Source organism: Aulonocara stuartgranti (assembly GCF_965226115.1).
Source record: "Aulonocara stuartgranti genome assembly, chromosome: 12".
Classification (NCBI taxonomy): Eukaryota; Metazoa; Chordata; class Actinopteri; order Cichliformes; family Cichlidae; genus Aulonocara; species Aulonocara stuartgranti.
This window is the reverse complement of record NC_138948.1, coordinates 39,545,119-39,564,569: the sequence shown is the minus strand read 5'-3', so window position 1 is coordinate 39,564,569 and position 19,451 is coordinate 39,545,119. Positions and strand designations below refer to the sequence as shown.

Below are 19,451 nucleotides of genomic sequence, written 5' to 3'. Positions count from 1 at the left end.
AATGTACAGAACAGAGTTTGAATGAAAACAATGGAATTAGAATAAAAAAAACTGAATTGAAATGTACAGAACAGAGTTTGAATGACAACAACGGAATTAGAATGTATTAATAGTCCATTGTTTTCATTCTAATTCTGTTGTTTTCATTCAAATTCCATTGTTTTGATTCAAATTCAGTTCAATGGAAAAACAATGGAATTTGAATCAAAACAACAGAATTAGAATGAACAGAACTGAATTTAAATCAAAACAATGGAATTTGAATGAAAACAACGGAATTAGAATGTACAGAACAGAATTTGAATGAAAACAACAGAATTAGAATGTACAGAACAGACTTTGAATGAAAACAACGGAATTAAAATGTACAGAACAGAGTTTGAATGAAAATAACGGAATTAGAATGTACAGAACAGACTTTGAATGAAAACAACAGAATTAGAATATACAGAAAAGAGTTTGAATGAAAAACGGAAGTAGAATGTACAAAACAGAGTTTGAATAAAAACAATGGAATTTGAATCAAAACAACAGAATAGAAATGTACAGAACAGAGTTTGAATGAAAAAAACGGAATTAGAATGTACAAAACAGAGTTTGAATGAAAACAACGGAATTAGAATAAAAAAAAACAGAATTGAAATGTACAGAACAGAGTTTGAATGAAAACAACGGAATTAGAATGTACAGAATAGAGTTTGAATGAAAACAACAGAATTAGAATGTACAGAACAGAGTTTGAATGAAAACAACGGAATTAGAATGTACAGAACAGACTTTGAATGAAAACAACAGAATTAGAATATACAGAACAGAGTTTGAATGAAAACAACAGAATTAGAATGAACAGAACTGAATTTGAATCAAAACAATGGAATTTGAATGAAAACAACAGAATTAGAATGTACAGAACAGAGTTTGAATGAAAACGACAGAATTAGAATGAACAGAACTGAATTTGAATCAAAACAATGGAATTTGAATGAAAACAACAGAATTAGAATGTACAGAACAGAGTTTGAATGAAAATAACGGAATTAGAATGTACAGAACAGAATTTGAATGAAAACAAGAGAATTAGAATGTACAGAACAGACTTTAAATGAAAACAACGGAATTAAAATGTACAGAACAGAGTTTGAATGATATCAAAGGAATTAGAATGTACAGAACAGAGTTTGAATGAAAACAACGGAAATAGAATGTACAGAACAGAGTTTGAATGAACACAACGGAATTAGAATGTACAGAACAGAGTTTGAATGAAAACAACGGAATTAGAATGTACAGAACAGAGTTTGAATGAAAACAACGGAATTAGAATGTAGAGAACAGAATTTGAAAGAAAACAATGGAATTTGAATCAAAACAAGAGAATTGAAATGTATAGAACAGAGTTTGAATGAAAAAAACGGAATTTGAATGAGAACAAGAGAATTAGAATGTACAGAACAGAGTTTGAATGAAAACAACGAAATTAGAATGAACAGAACTGAATTTGAATCAAAACAATGGAATTTGAATGAAAACAACAGAATTAGAATGAAAACAATGGAATATTAAAACAAACAACAGAATTAGAATGAAAACAACGGAATTAGAATAGAGAACAGAATTTGAAAGAAAACAATGGAATTTGAATCAAAACAACAGAATTGAAATGTACAGAACAGAGTTTGAATGAAAAGAAAAGGAATTAGAATGTACAGAACAGAGTTTGAATGAAAACAACGGAATTAGAATGTACAGAACAGAGTTTGAATGAAAACAACAGAATTTGAATGTACAGAACAGAGTTTGAATGAAAACAACAGAATTAGAATAAAAAAAACAGAATTGAAATGTACAGAACAGAGTTTGAATGAAAACAACGGAATTAGAATGTACAGAATAGAGTTTGAATGAAAAAAACGGAATTAGAATGTACAGAACAGAGTTTGAATGAAAAAAACAGAATTAGAATGTACAGAACAGAGTTTGAATGAAAACAATGGAATTAGAATAAAAAAAACTGAATTGAAATGTACAGAACAGAGTTTGAATGAAAACAACGGAATTAGAATGTATTAATAGTCCATTGTTTTCATTCTAATTCTGTTGTTTTCATTCAAATTCCATTGTTTTGATTCAAATTCAGTTCAATGGAAAAACAATGGAATTTGAATCAAAACAACAGAATTAGAATGTACAGAACAGAGTTTGAATGAAAACAACGGAATTAGAATGTACAGAACAGAGTTTGAATGTAAACAACAGAATTAGAATGTACAGAATAGAGTTTGAATGAAAACAACGGAATTAGAATGTACAGAACAGAGTTTGAATGAAAACAACGGAATTAGAATGTACAGAATAGAGTTTGAATGAAAACAACGGAATTAGAATGTACAGAACAGAGTTTGAATGAAAATAACGGAATTAGAATGTACAGAACAGACTTTGAATGAAAACAACAGAATTAGAATATACAGAACAGAGTTTGAATGAAAAACGGAACTAGAATGTACAAAACAGAGTTTGAATAAAAACAATGGAATTTGAATCAAAACAACAGAATAGAAATGTACAGAACAGAGTTTGAATGAAAAAAACGGAATTAGAATGTACAGAACAGAGTTTGAATGAAAAAAAACAGAATTAGAATGTACAGAACAGAGTTTGAATGAAAACAATGGAATTAGAATAAAAAAAACTGAATTGAAATGTACAGAACAGAGTTTGAATGACAACAACGGAATTAGAATGTATTAATAGTCCATTGTTTTCATTCTAATTCTGTTGTTTTCATTCAAATTCCATTGTTTTGATTCAAATTCAGTTCAATGGAAAAACAATGGAATTTGAATCAAAACAACAGAATTAGAATGAACAGAACTGAATTTAAATCAAAACAATGGAATTTGAATGAAAACAACGGAATTAGAATGTACAGAACAGAATTTGAATGAAAACAACAGAATTAGAATGTACAGAACAGACTTTGAATGAAAACAACGGAATTAAAATGTACAGAACAGAGTTTGAATGAAAATAACGGAATTAGAATGTACAGAACAGACTTTGAATGAAAACAACAGAATTAGAATATACAGAAAAGAGTTTGAATGAAAAACGGAAGTAGAATGTACAAAACAGAGTTTGAATAAAAACAATGGAATTTGAATCAAAACAACAGAATAGAAATGTACAGAACAGAGTTTGAATGAAAAAAACGGAATTAGAATGTACAAAACAGAGTTTGAATGAAAACAACGGAATTAGAATAAAAAAAAACAGAATTGAAATGTACAGAACAGAGTTTGAATGAAAACAACGGAATTAGAATGTACAGAATAGAGTTTGAATGAAAACAACAGAATTAGAATGTACAGAACAGAGTTTGAATGAAAACAACGGAATTAGAATGTACAGAACAGACTTTGAATGAAAACAACAGAATTAGAATATACAGAACAGAGTTTGAATGAAAAACGGAAGTAGAATGTACAAAACAGAGTTTGAATAAAAACAATGGAATTTGAATCAAAACAACAGAATACAAATGTACAGAACAGAGTTTGAATGAAAAAAACGGAATTAGAATGTACAGAACAGAGTTTGAATGAAAAAAACAGAATTAGAATGTACAGAACAGAGTTTGAATGAAAACAATGGAATTAGAATAAAAAAAACTGAATTGAAATGTACAGAACAGAGTTTGAATGACAACAACGGAATTAGAATAGTCCATTGTTTTCATTCTAATTCTGTTGTTTTCATTCAAATTCCATTGTTTTGATTCAAATTCAGTTCAATGGAAAAACAATGGAATTTGAATCAAAACAACAGAATTAGAATGAACAGAACTGAATTTGAATCAAAACAATGGAATTTGAATGAAAACAACGGAATTTGAATGTACAGAACAGAATTTGAATGAAAACAACAGAATTAGAATGTACAGAACAGACTTTGAATGAAAACAACGGAATTAAAATGTACAGAACAGAGTTTGAATGAAAACAACGGAATTAGAATGTACAGAACAGACTTTGACAGTGAGTCTGTGAAAAGGGTTGTGAAAAGAAATAAAGACAAGTATGAGAAGAACTCTGAGGATATCCAGAGTGCACTGGAAGAGTTTGAACAAAATAGTGATGTTGTGATCGATGAATGGTGTAATCTGGCTCCTGAATCTTAAGTTGTGAGGCTGCAATGTGATGAGAATCTTCCTGAGAGACATTCTGATGATGAGAACGAACAGGAGAATGTCCCTGACTACAGTCGTCAGTCTGATGCTGTAACAGAGATCAGAGCGATCAGAGAACAACCTGCAGTAGATCCAGCCGTGGTACGTGTAATGTATCAGAATCTGAACCAGAAGCAGGCCTGCGTGTTCTATGCCATAAGAGACTGGTGTATTCAGCGAGTTTGTGGTTTGAACCCAGATCCATTTTTCTTCTATATCAACGGTGGTGCAGGAACTGGAAAGTCACATCTGATTAAGTGTATTCACTCTGAAGCATCAAAGATCCTGAGCAGACTGCCTGCTAATGCAGAAGAAGCTGACATATCAAATCCAACTGTTTTACTGACTTCATTTACCGGGACAGCAGCTTTTTCTATCAATGGCTCTACATTACATTCCCTACTCAAACTACCCAGGAGTCTGAAACCACCCATTCAAGGACTTGGTAACCAACTGGATGAAATCAGATCTGAGCTGATGAATGCTGAAATTATTGTTATTGATGAGATTTCAATGGTTTCAAAACCCCTTTTTGCTTATGTGGATGCAAGACTGAAACAAATCAAAGGCACTCAGAGACCTTTTGGTGGAATGTCAGTTTTAGCTGTTGGAGATTTTTACCAGCTGCCACCAGTGCGACAGTCTAAACCTCTCTGTGTTTACGATCCAGAACAGATTGACCTATGGCAGGAACATTTTCAGATGATCACTCTAACCGAGATCATGCGTCAGAAAGATGATGTGGCCTTTGCAGAGATGCTGAACAGGATTAGAGTCAAAGAAAAGACAGATGAGCTTTCTCAGTGCGACAGAGATTTGTTGTCACAGGCTGTGACTGCACCAGAAGAATGTCCAACTGAGGTCTTACACATTTATGCCACCAACAAGAATGTGGAATCCCATAACGCAGATACCCTGAAGAAGCTTCATTCAAACATCATAATCATCACTGCAGACGATTTCCAGAAGGATAAACGTACAGGCAGAATGGAACGAAGAGACAAACCATTTACAGGTGGGAGAAATGATTTACCTGACACTCTGAATGTTGCTGAAGGAGCTCGAGTCATGCTGACCAGAAACTTGGACACACTAAACGGTTTAGTCAACGGTGCTTTTGGTATACTGGTAAAGGTGGTGAGATCTGAAAATGATGGACACATAATCAAACTGGGGCTCAGAATGGACAACCGGCAGCCTATGAGACACAACCGCAGTGCTAATGCAGCATCTGATGATCTGGTTTACATTGAGAGAGCAGAGGAGAGTCTGAAGTTTAAAGGAGCGGTACGCAGACAGTTTCCTGTAAAGCTAGCATTCGCCTGCACAATTCACAAAACTCAGGGTCTTACAACACAGACAGCTGTAGTTTCAATGAAGAACATTTTTGAACCAGGTATGGCTTATGTTGCTCTCAGCAGGGTGACGTCTCTCAGTGGACTCTATTTACAGGACTTGGATGAGAAAAAGATTTACGCCAATCCCGAGGTAACTGCAGCGCTCCAAACCATGAGACAAGCCAGTGTTGAGGAAATGATGCCTCTTCTTCAGGTTAGAGAAACAGCCAGCAGACCTGACACTCTTACACTGATCCATCACAATACGGAGGGTTTGCCATCTCACATCAGTGACATCAAGAGTCATCATGAAATGTGTTTAGCAGATGTTTTGTGTCTCACAGAGTCTCACCTCCAAGGCTCCTTTGTTGCAGACAGTCTTCATTTGGACGGCTACACCATGTTCAAACGCAACAGACATGTGTCCTACACAAACTTTCCTCACATGGCCAGCAGAAGTGGTGGTGGAGTTGTTGTGTATTTGAGGAATCATTTTCAGGTTCAGGTAAAACAGTATCTGCATAATGTCACTGATCTTGAGTTTTTAGTGTTGAAGGTTCAGGCTCCATTCCCTGCACTCATTGCTGTTGTGTACAGACCCCCTGACTACAGTTTGACACCGTTCATGCAAAACCTGGTAAGTCTTTTAGATTCACTTGAAATAATGGACTGTCACCCAATCATTGTGTGTGGAGATTTTAATGAAAACCAGTTGCAGAGTGGAAGAAAACAGATTCTGGAGCAGTTTCAGTCTAGAGGGTATTCACAGCTGATCACTTCTGCCACTACAAACAAGAACACCCTGCTTGACCTCATTTTTATTTCTCAGCCACAGCTATGTCGTCATTCAGGTGTTCTGAGATCATACTACAGTTACCACAACCCTGTGTTTTGTGTCCTGTCCTCGAGCCAATCATGAAGTCATCTGGTGAGTTTTGAAACAATTACAGATCATGTTTGTTACAGAGTTTACTGATTGTAGAGTATGAAAAATATTTTTCATTGGAAAAAATTGTCTTCCCTACTCTGTCTGTAAGAAGACCCTTTCTTATTGCAATGTTATTAATCATTTCACCAAATCATGGCTGTACTTCATGCAGAGCCGGGAGATCTGCTTTCTGTTATCATGCACCTCAGATCTGAAATATACTGCATTAAACGGACATAATTTATTTTTTATTCTCATGTTTTACATGACTAAATCTACTTATACTTTTTTCATAGATGTTAATTGTCATCTCCTTTTTTGATACTTTTTTTACTCTGATGTATGTATCTCAACAAACGAGATCTTCCCCTCCAAGATGCTTTCAAATATGAAATAGTAAATAAACAAATCCCAGATAAATGCAGGTATTTATTATGGGTCACATGAATAAATACAGACAATTATATTTTCTTGATTATAGTAAATTTTGTAGAATCAAATGTTTTTGGGATGAATGAGGTTTTGCTTATCATGTTTTACAGGTAAAAAATGTTAAAAGCTTTAAGCTATCTTTAGGCTACCAGAGATGTCTATAATTATACATTATGTAGAGAAAAACATTTTCACAGCTTACAGAATATGTATAAAAACTGATTTAGAAGTACATGGAAAGTTTCTGTCCTCGAGCCTGTCCTCGAGCCAATCATGAAGTCATCTGGTGAGTTTTGAAACAATTACAGATCATGTTTGTTACAGAGTTTACTGATTGTAGAGTATGAAAAATATTTTTCATTGGAAAAAATTGTCTTCCCTACTCTGTCTGTAAGAAGACCCTTTCTTATTGCAATGTTATTAATCATTTCACCAAATCATGGCTGTACTTCATGCAGAGCCGGGAGATCTGCTTTCTGTTATCATGCACCTCAGATCTGAAATATACTGCATTAAACGGACATAATTTATTTTTTATTCTCATGTTTTACATGACTAAATCTACTTATACATTTTTTCATAGATGTTAATTGTCATCTCCTTTTTTGATACTTTTTTTACTCTGACGTATGTATCTCAACAAACGAGATCTTCCCCTCCAAGATGCTTTCAAATATGAAATAGTAAATAAACAAATCCCAGATAAATGCAGGTATTTATTATGGGTCACATGAATAAATACAGACAATTATATTTTCTTGATTATAGTAAATTTTGTAGAATCAAATGTTTTTGAGATGAATGAGGTTTTGCTTATCATGTTTTACAGGTAAAAAATGTTAAAAGTTTTAAGCTATCTTTAGGCTACCAGAGATGTCTATAATTATACATTATGTAGAGAAAAACATTTTCACAGCTTACAGAATATGTATAAAAACTGATTTAGAAGTACATGGAAAGTTTCTGCATCCATTTTCTGACTTGGCCTTTATCCGGGTGGGTTTGGGTTTGGGTGGATAAAGGCCAAGTCAGAATTCTCCGAGCAGCTGGAAAAAGCTGCTAATAAACAAAGACATCAGAAAGCGGGGGCTTTAGGTGTAGCCCCCGTTTTCTGACGCACTAATTAGATTTAGTAACTGACACCCCATACCAGCATTATATAGACACTTGGGGGCTGAGATGGGTGGGTATGGGGGGGGGGGTGGGTGGTGTTAAAAGCACTTTATGTTTTGTAGATGTATTTTTTTCAGACAGGGCACACACAGTCCTGTTTCCTTTGTGGGAAAACCTTCAAACTTCACCATCCTCAGCTGAAACAACAACATCTTAACACCATCTTCATGAACTGCTGAGCCAAACTTGATCCATCAGTGCTGGACTGCACAGATAACTACATGCCACACAGAGACTGCTGTTTTATGAACTGCCATACCAGTGTGTCTTCAATGGAGAAGATGACACACCCATCACCTGACCTCCTGCCTGATTTGGAGACCATCATGATGCTGCCACACTACACACCTCTGAGACCATGAATGATGACTCCTACTGAGGAAACTGTATTTCCTGTCAGAGATGCTCAGTGATCCTCAGAGCAGAGAGAGGTATGATTCTTTATCTTTGATAAAAAAAAATGTCAGTGTTTTTAATTCAATTAATTAATTAAAATCCTGTTTAGTGCATAAATAATTCCACACTCAAATGATTATACTTGTTGACACTTTTTGAGTTTTAATTCACATTATGGATTACAAATCTATGCTTTTTCTACTCTGTCTCTCTGTGCAGGTATTGCTGTCTTCTGAGTTCTTCAGTGTCCCAACTGAGACATTCAAACCTCATTGCAGAGCTCATGTCTTTCCTCACCATCATGTGAGTGTGAGATTGCTCTGGATTCTGGTTATGTGGCCTGCAGCACCTATAAGGTATTTCAACATTGTTCATTGTATAACTTATTTGTAGTTTTTAGGCCTTAACACAAATAAAATGTTCCTTTTTCTGTATTTTTTAGAACAAGCTCGTCCAGTGTGCCTGCATTCCAGCTTCTTAGACTCTACTCAAGTGGACAGAGTATCAGTGTTTGGCCACTCTTACAGACACCAACTTCTGTCAACTCTCTGCTACTGATCAGGCACCTCACTCCAGGAAGACAGAGGGCTGCAAGCCTGTCATCGTTTCCAGTGTGGCTTTGTATTCTTGGGGTAGCATCAGATTTTTCCCACAAATATTCAAAAGTAACACTTATTTTAAGCTTAGTTATTAAGTCAAAAGTCTTCCCTTGTGTTAATTTTATTTTTTTTATTTGTTTTTGTTTTCTTTTAGATTTATGTGCAGTGATCGGATGTGGTGGAGCTTTGTTAACTGTGTGGAAAACATCTGTTTGTGATGATATTTACAATGAGGCTTTAAGGTGACAGTTTCCATGTAATTTCAGTCCTTTTTCTAAACAAAAACATTTTTTAATTAACATATTTTTTATTTGTTTTACCAGCACATCATTGGTCAAAGTTAAAAAGAGCCACATGTTACACCAACAATGAATTTTTGACTCTGTTTGTGTCACCAGATTTTACAAACAATATCAGACCTATGAAATAAGTAATTGCACCATTTTTGGATAAATGTGCAATTATATTGTTTTGTATTTTCAATTGTTGAATAATTATGTTGTAGAACAAACTCAATCTGTTTAGCCAAACAACATAATTTGTTTGGTTAAATAGTGGATTTGTATAATTTTAGTCTATAAGTACAGCAAGCTGAATTCATACAAACACACAGCTCTAAATCTTGAATTGTAGGATGCACAATAATGATCATTTAATTATTATGGACATTTAAATCAGAATCTATTGAACCATTACACATATTCTTTATAGAGATTACATAACCTCAAAATGCGAAAAACAAACAAACAAGTGTTTAAGAGGATAAATAAAGAAAGCTCAAAGTGTGTTCGTATGAATACTGCCTTAGTATGGGGTGTCAGTAAGTACATGAGTTTAGAATAGGTGTAACAGTAGTTTTCCACATCTGTGCTTAGACTGCTCTAAAAATATATAGATAATGGGTCAGACATATAGTTTGACCCATTAAGTCTATTTGAAAAGTTTATGAAGTTCATGAAGATCACATGCAGTCAGATGTGTTTCTGTTTATCATTTTATGAGGTCACACAGCTGATATGAGTTTTGATCACAGTAGAACCATATTAATGAGTCTACTGTTTCCAGCTACTTTATGATAAATTTTATCCTGGTCACAGCACTATGTTAAAAACTGTAAGAGGTAAAGTTAACCCAATTAATACCTGATCATAAATCACTCTCTAACACAGGGCAGTGATTATTTTTCAATGTAATTTATTCCACAGCAATGTTCTTTATTTGATCCCTGTTTCTTTAAATATGTGCATCAATTGTTCAGCTGTGTGACTCTCCATACCTGAAATATATCACAATGTGAACTTCATTTCAACAATATTCTGTAGTTTATCATCAAATCAGGAAAGCTAAACTAAAACTAAACTAAATGGAAAAAAAGAAGCTCTTGGGAGTTTTAATGAAGTTGTAATGTTATTTATCCTTGCCATACGGGATGTGCACACAACTTCAGCAAATCAAAGAATATATTTTGTCTCTCATTTCCTGTTTATATATGTATATATTTTTGCAGTTAATAGCCTATCATGTGTCTGCGCATCTTAGGGCCATAAATGTAAACATGGCAAACAAGGATGTATTCACTATTCCAACGGATGCTTCAATTGTTTGTATAGATTTTGGATTAATTTGTAATGTAATTAATGTAAATGAATGTAATTATGTAAAAATCGTGTTTCTGTTCTGTGTCCTGTTCTGTTTGTATATGTGTGTGTGTGTTTTCTTTTTTTTGTGCTGCTGATACAACCAAATTTCCCCTTGTGGGACAATTAAAGGATTATTCTATTCTATTCTATTCTCATTGATATCATGTCTACCCAGAAATCTCAAGTTCATCATTTTGCGCTTCCACAATTATTTGAATAAAAAATTAAAAGAGAAGGAATGTTAAAATGAATATTTATTAGATTTTCAAAACAGTTAATTATGGTACAGGGCTAGATTCTAATGAACAGTCTCTACTTTATAATAAAAAACAAACAGAATAATTATTTTATATACCTGTGTATATACATTTACACAAAGGTCTTCATCTTAATATATACTTTATAATAAAAATAAAAGCATACACAATGGAAAATGGCAAAATTACCCTGAATTGGGCATAATGGACACCAACTAGAATTTGTAAACTGGCAAACTTTTCATTTATGTTGCTGTCACTTAAGCATTTAACTATGTGTGATTAATTAAAGATTATAAATACACAGAAAATATTAACTTCATTGTTTTTAATTTATAAAATATAACATTTTATATTTTTGAACAAACAAACAAGTAACAAACAAAGGAACAAATCAATACATTTTTTAAATTATTCACAGTGTTTTTTTTTAATCTGCATAATTTGCTTCCCCTTAATTTGAACTTTTACCCTGACCGCTGCCTCCTCAAGTTCATCGTCAAATGGTGTCCAGAGCTCACTGTTGATGAAGAGGCTCTGCCCATCATCCAGAAGAACCTCAAGCTGGTTCGGCTCGTCACTCATGGCCACACCAACGATGAGGACCTCCTCTCTGTCCTCTACTTTTGTCTGTTGACAAAGCATAAGCACATATTTAGCCCTGCAAACATTCCCTTTTTTTTAATCCAAAAAGAAAATCTATGGTCATCATGTGGTTTCAGTAAGTCACCAAGACATACACATTGTGTTTATACGTTTATATGTATGTGTTACATTATGCATTATATGATGCATGATCAATCATGCAGGTAATTAAATCCCAAAGACGTCTTGGGATTATGTTTATCTGGACATCTATATATGTGTGTGTGTGTGCGTGTGTGTGTGCGTGTGTGTGTGTGTGTGTGTGTATAAGATAATATGATTGATATATATATATATATATATATATATATATATATATATATATATATATATATATATAGATATATAGATATAATTTCATATTTTGACCCAGACTGAAAGAATATGTAGTTACATTTCAAAACCTAGTTCTAAACATTTGTTGATAAGACAATGCTGTGAAATATTGGTACAAAGGTTTAGCTTCTTCATACCTGAACCTTCGTATAAGTAGTGCTGTGCAGCTGTGGCCCATATGCGGTGTGGTTCAGCTTCATGTGGGAGAGGTTAATCTGGTCTCCCACATTAAAGGTGTGAATTCCTGCCTCCCTCCAGAGGCAGACTGAGATAGTATAACCATCCTGAAATCACAAATATGACAGAATTATAGATTTATTAATTAAATAATCCAAAATCCAGTAACTAGAAAAAGAAAGCCCACAGCCTCATACACTCTGCTCATGTACCAGCAATGTTAAATTTGTCACATTAGTTTAACGAATTTCAATATAAAACTAAAATTGCATCATTACCTCCTTTAGCTGGAGATTTCGCAAGGGAACGTGTTGTTTTCCCGACACTACATCCTTTACTGCAGAAAACTGAAAAGTAAATTGAAATAAAATATCAATAATAGTTAGTGTATTGATATGTGGTAGGTTTTTATTTCTTCAGTAAGATTTTTAGATTATATTATTGCTGTTATTAAGTATTCTTCATTGAACTTATCAGAAGCAGTTTATTAGGATGTTTTTCATGATTATGAAACAGCTTGAAGGAAATCTTTCTACAAACAATACATTTGTAACTTAGTTGGATTCTTAAGTGACAGCAACATAAATGAAAAGTTTGCCAGTTTACAAATTCTAGTTGGTGTCCATTATGCCCAATTCAGGGTAATTTTGCCAGTTTCCATTGTATCTGCTTTTATTTTTATTATAAAGTATATATTAAGATGTCTGTGAAGGTTCTCAGTCATCCAGGTCATCGTAGTCAAAGGAGCTTGCAAAGAAAAGCATCTGGACTTCTTTAAAGAAGAAGTCTTATTAAGTCTTCATCTTATATTAAGATGAAGACCTTTGTATAAATTTATATACACAGGTATATAAAATAATTATTCTGTTTGTTTTTTATTATCAAGTAGAGACTGTTCATTAGAATCTAGCCCTTACAATACAAATGTATGTAGACACAATGCAAATTGGCTGCATAAATACCAGAAACGGTCTTTGGAAAATATTTTTTAAAAATTGTGCTTAACAATCTTAACAGAATTTAGTCTCTGCTTGACAGCAAAAATTATTTTTAACTGTAAAAAAATACACGCAATAATGGGTTATTTGGAAACCTAAAGCCATGTAAATTCTGATGGAACCACAAATACTTACCTCCACCACCTCCCCTTGGACTGTGATGAGCCCGCCACTTGTGGAGCCCATCTTCAGAGGTGTCAGTGGAGCAGGAGGATGTAGAAGATGCTCTGCTTCGGTGAAACGATCCTCACTAACAGTTAGGTTTGCAGCCTTAAAAAATTGGGTTCGTGCAGTTATATTTATATTGTATGGTGGGGCCGTGCCCCTGAGTTCATACCCCCTCATTATGTAGCATCCCCCCTGCTGGATTTTAGAGGAGAATTCCTCAAATATTGTGACCTTGGTCACAGTCTGGGTATCTGTGATGGCTGCCACAGTGTTCTTTTTGGTAATCAGGGGTGTAGCTGTCCCATCTTGGAAGTGCCAGCTAGTGACCCTCAGCTGGTCGCATGATCTTAACACTTTGAAATGTAGTGGGGGTGGCCGGAAATACGGTGTGTCAGGGCGAGTATTTAGAAGCTTCATCAAAGCCATTCTGAAAAAAAAGGCAACACAAAAAATATTAAGAAGTTAATACATTTCTGTTACAACCAAGGGTCATATAATATGGTAACACCTGTAGATTTTGTGCAGTCTCTTTGCTTTCTGATGTCAAACAAAAGTCAAAAATACCTTTCTGAGGTTCCCGCTTAAAAATGACAGGCCAAAAAACCCAGGCCTGTCTAAAAGTATTTTTCTGATATTAAATACAATTACAATGTTGGTTTTAAAATAAAGCTAACAGTTCTAAGATTTCATTGCCGGAAATGAGGCTTCATTTCCCGCAGGTCTGTCTAAGCAGCCCGCTGTTTTCCAGCCCGGGGTCAAATGTGGAGCAAGGGCGCCACCCGGTGGACAAATAAAAAAATTACAACTCTAAGGCCCGTACTGCAAAATGAAAATGAAAGTTAAACATCGACGATCCCTTTGACCGTAATTAATTTGCAGTGAAAAATAGCGTTTATAATGGGTTTCAATGGGGCACAAATCGACCACTAAGCCCAATAGTGTAAGTTTGTCTGTAGCTTAGCCACTGAAGCTAATTGAAGGAAGTCAGACTTGAATTTTGAAATAAAATCATATCAAACTTTTTTTTTTGGAGAATTTGGCTATAGTCCATTCAACACTGTGCAAATGGCATGTAATCAAAATTTGAAAATAGCCACAAATCGACCCAAGACCCTCCAGGGGTTTTAAATGCCTAAAATATTTGTTGTTTGTTGGAGATCCCCCCCCCCCTCCACACACACACACACACACACACACACACACACACACACACACACACACGTAATGCACTTGCATAGTTCCTGTGGCTGTGGCTCTTTCTATTGGTCCCCTTTGTTAATCATTTGAGCCAATAGAATGACAGTAATCTAGTACGCTTTCATGTCAGTCACAACCTCTGTAACCGCGCAGAAAATGGCCTTTTTTTGACGAGTAATGGCTCTGAGGCATTGTGGGAAATGAAGTTATTCATTTTTTGTTGAACTCTTTTAGCTTAATTCCTATTGGTTATTTAGTTTTTGTATAGCTTAATTGAGAAAGTGCTAGAAAGTGTTGTTGCCAGGGCAGGGTGCCAGCCTTAAGCAAAGTTAGAGACTCACAGCTCAAACTTAACATCTTAAAGTTTATAAAACTGTTATAGAGCTTGAAGATTTGTCAAATTCGTTAAGATCTTAATATTTCATATAAAAAATTAGGACTGAAATTATTTTTCATTAATACGTTTAGATCTTTTTTTCAATTAAACACCCATGAGACAATAAGTTCATCAACTATGACACCCACTAATATATTACTGTCAATAGTAAATGTGAATTTATTGATAATGAATTTCTCTGCAATAGAAACGTAACATAGGAAAAAGAAAAGTCAGATTAAGTTTTGGTACTTTGACAGTCTTTATATTGACAGCAAGTTAAATGGCTAGATCTTGTGTCTTGCCCTATATTGTATTATACATATTATAAGGGTAGTAAAAAAAACACCCTCAAAATTCAATCCGGTTGTTCAGTCTGACTTCACTAGCCGTGTCTGGACCTAAACTCCATATATCAAACGATCACTATGGCATTACTGAGAGTTGAAAAACTGTCTAAAGTGTTTCATCTTTAATAAAATGATCAGCGTTCTGCTCTACCAGGTGTAACAATTGAGTTTAACATCCAGGCATCCATGAAAACGGAATTCATGACATTTAACGGAGTTAGAAGTCGGATACTTACGTTTTGTGAAGTTTTTGAGAACAGTAAAAGCCGTCTGTGTCCCTCGAAGTATCTTAGAAATTAATACACTGTCACAGAACGGTAATTCATATTCATCATTTATTACAATTCTGAAAACTTTTATGATTTTACCAGTTTTTCTAATATGGACCTCACATTCTTGTTAACACTCCATGGCACAAATACTCTTCCCTTTAGGCTCTGTGTATGTGTGTGTGTGTGTATCAATATTTCTCCTATGTTTAAGTATTACTCCTCAATCATAGTATTGGAATCAAGCCGTTTCTTCTCTCGTCATATCTCTGTAAATCGCAGTCAAAGTACACCAAAGTCAGCTGATTCACCCAGTGCAAGAATTATGCTTCTAACCCACCTAGTTTTTGAGTTACACAACGTTTTGTAACTCCAAAAAACGGCGTTTTTCGCCTCTCACCGCGATCTAATTCTGACTCCTCATCAGCCTTTTTTTCAAATCGCCCGCCCCCTTACGGTGTGTTCACACCGAACGCGATGGACGCGAATAAAACGCCCCAAACGCCCCTAATTTGACGCGTGTACATTCGCGTCTCAACGCGTGTCCAAGAAAAATCCATCGCGATATTTTGACGCGCGTGAACCGGAAATGTGGGAGGAATGTGGGAGGGAGTTGTGCCAGACCGGTATCTTTGCAAGATGGCAGCTATCAAGCTAGCGCTTGAAGAGAGAGTCTCCCTTCTCTATGTACTGTGGAGAGCAGAGCAGCAGCGTAAAAGACGTCCTCGCCGTACCTGGGTCCATCAGGTCCTCCAGAGGCATGAGCAGTTTGGTGAGTTTCACCACTTGCTCCAGGAGCTGCGCCTGGATGACGGCCGATTCCAGCGCTATCACCGTCGGCCAGTTTGAGGACCTGCTTTCCCTCGTCGGTCCCAGCATCGCCCGCCTAGACACCAACTACAGACGCTCAATCCCACCTGCAGAGCGCCTGTCCGTCTGCCTGAGGTTAGTAAAACTATTTAATACGGTAGTCCTTTATTGATATCTGTGCTAATATGCTAATCCATCCAGTTATACACTGCTAACATGGATGTGCTATGCTAACAGTGAATGCTGTCGGTGTTTACTGAAAGCAAACTGTGGTACAGAGACGACTCTTTATAATATTTCTAGTGATACTCAGAAGGTCTCATCAAGTCCCGATTTAATTCGATTTATGCTGTTATCAGTGTTTGCATGATAGCATGGCTGTGGTGTCACATCAATGTATGCGCTCAGTGTTTGCTGATATCAAACTGTAGCATTAGGACCACTGAGTTAACCTTTGTAGTGATACTCACTCCTTTTTATTTAGACCTGGTTTAATTCTGGGATAGTTGAATATTTGTATATAATCCCTGCAGCTGTCAGACTCTATAGCAGGGGTCACAGCCTTTATTAAAACAGAGTTAGATAAAACTGTGAACAGTTTGGTTCATCTCTAGTTACATGGTTCTATCTTGATAAGCTGTCTTATCACAGATTAATTTTTCAAAAATATTAATGATTTAAGCAAGGAAAGGGCTACATGTCAACACACAACTCTTTATTTCTATTAATGTCTTACTTCATTCCTACCTGATTGACATGTTTAGGAATTATGAGTGATTGGCTCACTGTAGTTGTGAAAGTTGCTACCAATCAAATTATGATATGTTAAAGTTAAAACAAAACACAACTGTTTTAGATATTATCTAATATACATTTTGTAATTATCCTTATAATTACAAAATGTTTTATGTAAGATTTAAGTTTTGTGATTTATATCTGACATCACAAAAGTATTTTGGAATTTGAATAATGTATTTTGTAACTGCAGTACACATAATACTGATTTTGAACAATTTTGTCCAGGTTCCTTGTCACCGGGGACTCCTTCAGGACCATCGCGTTCAGTTTCAGAGTCGGTGTGTCCACGGTGAGCCAGATCACCCCCCAGGCAGCGACGTCCATCTGGGACTGTCTAGTGGACGACTTCATGGCTGTGCCTTCACCTGGAGACTGGCGGTCCATCACAGAGGGATTCCAGAAGCGCTGGAACTTTCCTCTGTGCTGTGCAGCTCTGGATGGGAAGCACATCCAGACAAAGGCACCCCATATATCATATAGGAGACACACACATTGATATACACTAAATATTCATTTCATTTCTTTTTTGTGGTGCCCAAATTTATGCACCTGCTTGATTTTGTTTAAACAATTATTGCACACTTTCTGTAAATCCAGTAAACTTCTTTTCACTTCTCAAATATCACTGTGTGTGTCTCCTGTATGATATTTAACTGACATTTTTTATTGTAACAACCAACGATTTATACAGGAAAATAATGTCTATTAACAAGGTTGCCCAAACTTCTGCATCCCACTGTATCAGTATATTTTGTCATTAGTATAATATGAAATAAATTCTACATGTGTCAAGTTGTGTGCCAACATTTGCTGTGTAGTAGAACTGAGACATTAGTCATTATAAACATTTATTTGAAATAATATTAAAAGTCTCAAACAGAAAAACATTAAACATAAACATATAAAATATAAGAATTTACAGAGAGACAGGAATAAAAAGGACCAGCTGCTCTCCAGAGCAGGAACAAGGCTGAGGAGGAAATGCTCCATTGGAGACTGGTGTGGCCTCTTCAGGGACTCCAGGATGGCCAGCTCCACCGCCGATGGACCGTCCTGGGACCCGTCCCTCATCTGCCTCGGAGCCGTCCTCCTCTGTGGGCCTGTAAAACAGCACAAAACACAAAGAAATGAGAAGGCTGCTACTAGATTTTAATTTCAACATTGAAAAAAAAAACAAAACAACAGGATATAATCAGATTGGTTGTAGATATTTAGTAAAGGTGATCACAAGGGAATCCCACCGACTAAAAAGGTATCAGTGCTTGCTGTGCATATCTGTGGGTGCAGCAGCAGGAGCTCAGGGACTGGGGATGCTCTGCTGCAGAATCAGTTGGTTCTATCAATACAGTATTAAATGTTAACAGGTTGGATATAATAATCGTAGAGTAGACAGTGGTCCCTCATTTATTGCAGGGGTTCTCAGAATAACTAGCCCCTGGTCCAACCCGTTCTCACTCCCGACGCGTAAAATAATGACGATTTGTCACGTCCCTTAACTTCTCATGCTGACGCCTAAGGTACCCTTCCACGTTTTTATGTGACGCTGTGGGTTGTCAATTCATTCCAATATGAACCCGCTCGCGGCGATCAGAGACGCTTCGAGCAGAGGCTCCAGCCATCCATTTACTCCAATAATAACCCCGTCACGGCGAAACATGACGCCGTGAAGCACAATCTAACTGGAGAACCGGGGACCCTCTCCGCGAACGGGTTTTTCTCCCTAATTTAATGCTTTCTTTTAATGACATCGTTAACATTTCTCAACAAAAACACGAAAGTATCACTGATAATTCAACAATAAAATCGCTTCATGTTGTGGCCATCACACAGTGTTTTCCAAACTGATTCACGATCTGAAAGTGCGCAGATTTAACGTACATAATCCTTTGTTAGGTTTATTATTTTCATTTCACACGTAAAACACATTTATAGATTCATTCACCACTCCTGTTAGTTTTGGACGCGCTCGGCTCCAGCCAATCAGACGCAACCTGTGTAAGCAAAGGCTGATGGGAGAACGGAGAGACCCATTTATAAGAATAAGAAAATGAGGCGGAACTGATTGATTCTAATGCAGGTATGTAAAAAATACATATATTTAAAGTAATACCTTGATGTGTGTTTCAAAGTTTGTTTTTTCATAAAAGCTTCAAACAAACAGAGGTGACTGATCTCGGAAACGGTGTAATGTATTTAAAAATGGCTACAGCTACCGTCAGCATGCTTGCTAGGTAACGACTACACGTGTCTACTGCAGCATTAGCCATTTAATCCAACGATGATGGATTAAATCTATTACAAACGTTAAAGGACTTGTGTGCTGCAAAATACCCTCAC

General features: G+C 35.8%; 2 protein-coding genes and 1 long non-coding RNA gene across 7 annotated transcripts; all 3 read left to right on the top strand.

Annotated features, from left to right (window-relative positions):
• Window positions 1-4,289: 4,289 nt before the first annotated feature.
• LOC309718285 (ATP-dependent DNA helicase PIF1-like) lies at window positions 4,290-6,704 on the top strand. Of its 5 annotated transcripts, none has more exons than XM_082553366.1 (3): window positions 4,290-5,779; window positions 5,910-6,026; window positions 6,114-6,704. In XM_082553366.1, the coding sequence occupies exons 1-3, from the start codon at window positions 4,340-4,342 to the stop codon at window positions 6,117-6,119; spliced, it is 1,563 nt and encodes a 520-aa protein (XP_082409492.1). In that variant the 5' UTR covers window positions 4,290-4,339; the 3' UTR covers window positions 6,120-6,704. The 5 variants fall into 5 exon arrangements, with proteins under 5 accessions (XP_082409492.1, XP_082409491.1, XP_082409494.1 ...); XM_082553365.1 differs by having other exon boundaries at window positions 5,944-6,026; window positions 6,114-6,703; XM_082553368.1 differs by having other exon boundaries at window positions 4,290-5,515; window positions 5,681-5,779; window positions 5,944-6,702.
• A 1,702-nt stretch (window positions 6,705-8,406) lies between these two features.
• LOC309719822 lies at window positions 8,407-9,054 on the top strand. The gene is made up of 3 exons (XR_014280330.1): window positions 8,407-8,529; window positions 8,714-8,850; window positions 8,937-9,054. It is a non-coding gene; the product is annotated as an uncharacterized lncRNA (long non-coding RNA).
• Window positions 9,055-16,161: 7,107 nt separating this feature from the next.
• LOC309718703 (uncharacterized protein) lies at window positions 16,162-17,906 on the top strand. Its single transcript, XM_082554191.1, has 2 exons — window positions 16,162-16,451; window positions 17,340-17,906. The coding sequence occupies exons 1-2, from the start codon at window positions 16,192-16,194 to the stop codon at window positions 17,608-17,610; spliced, it is 531 nt and encodes a 176-aa protein (XP_082410317.1). The 5' UTR covers window positions 16,162-16,191; the 3' UTR covers window positions 17,611-17,906.
• The last annotated feature ends 1,545 nt before the right edge of the window (window positions 17,907-19,451 follow it).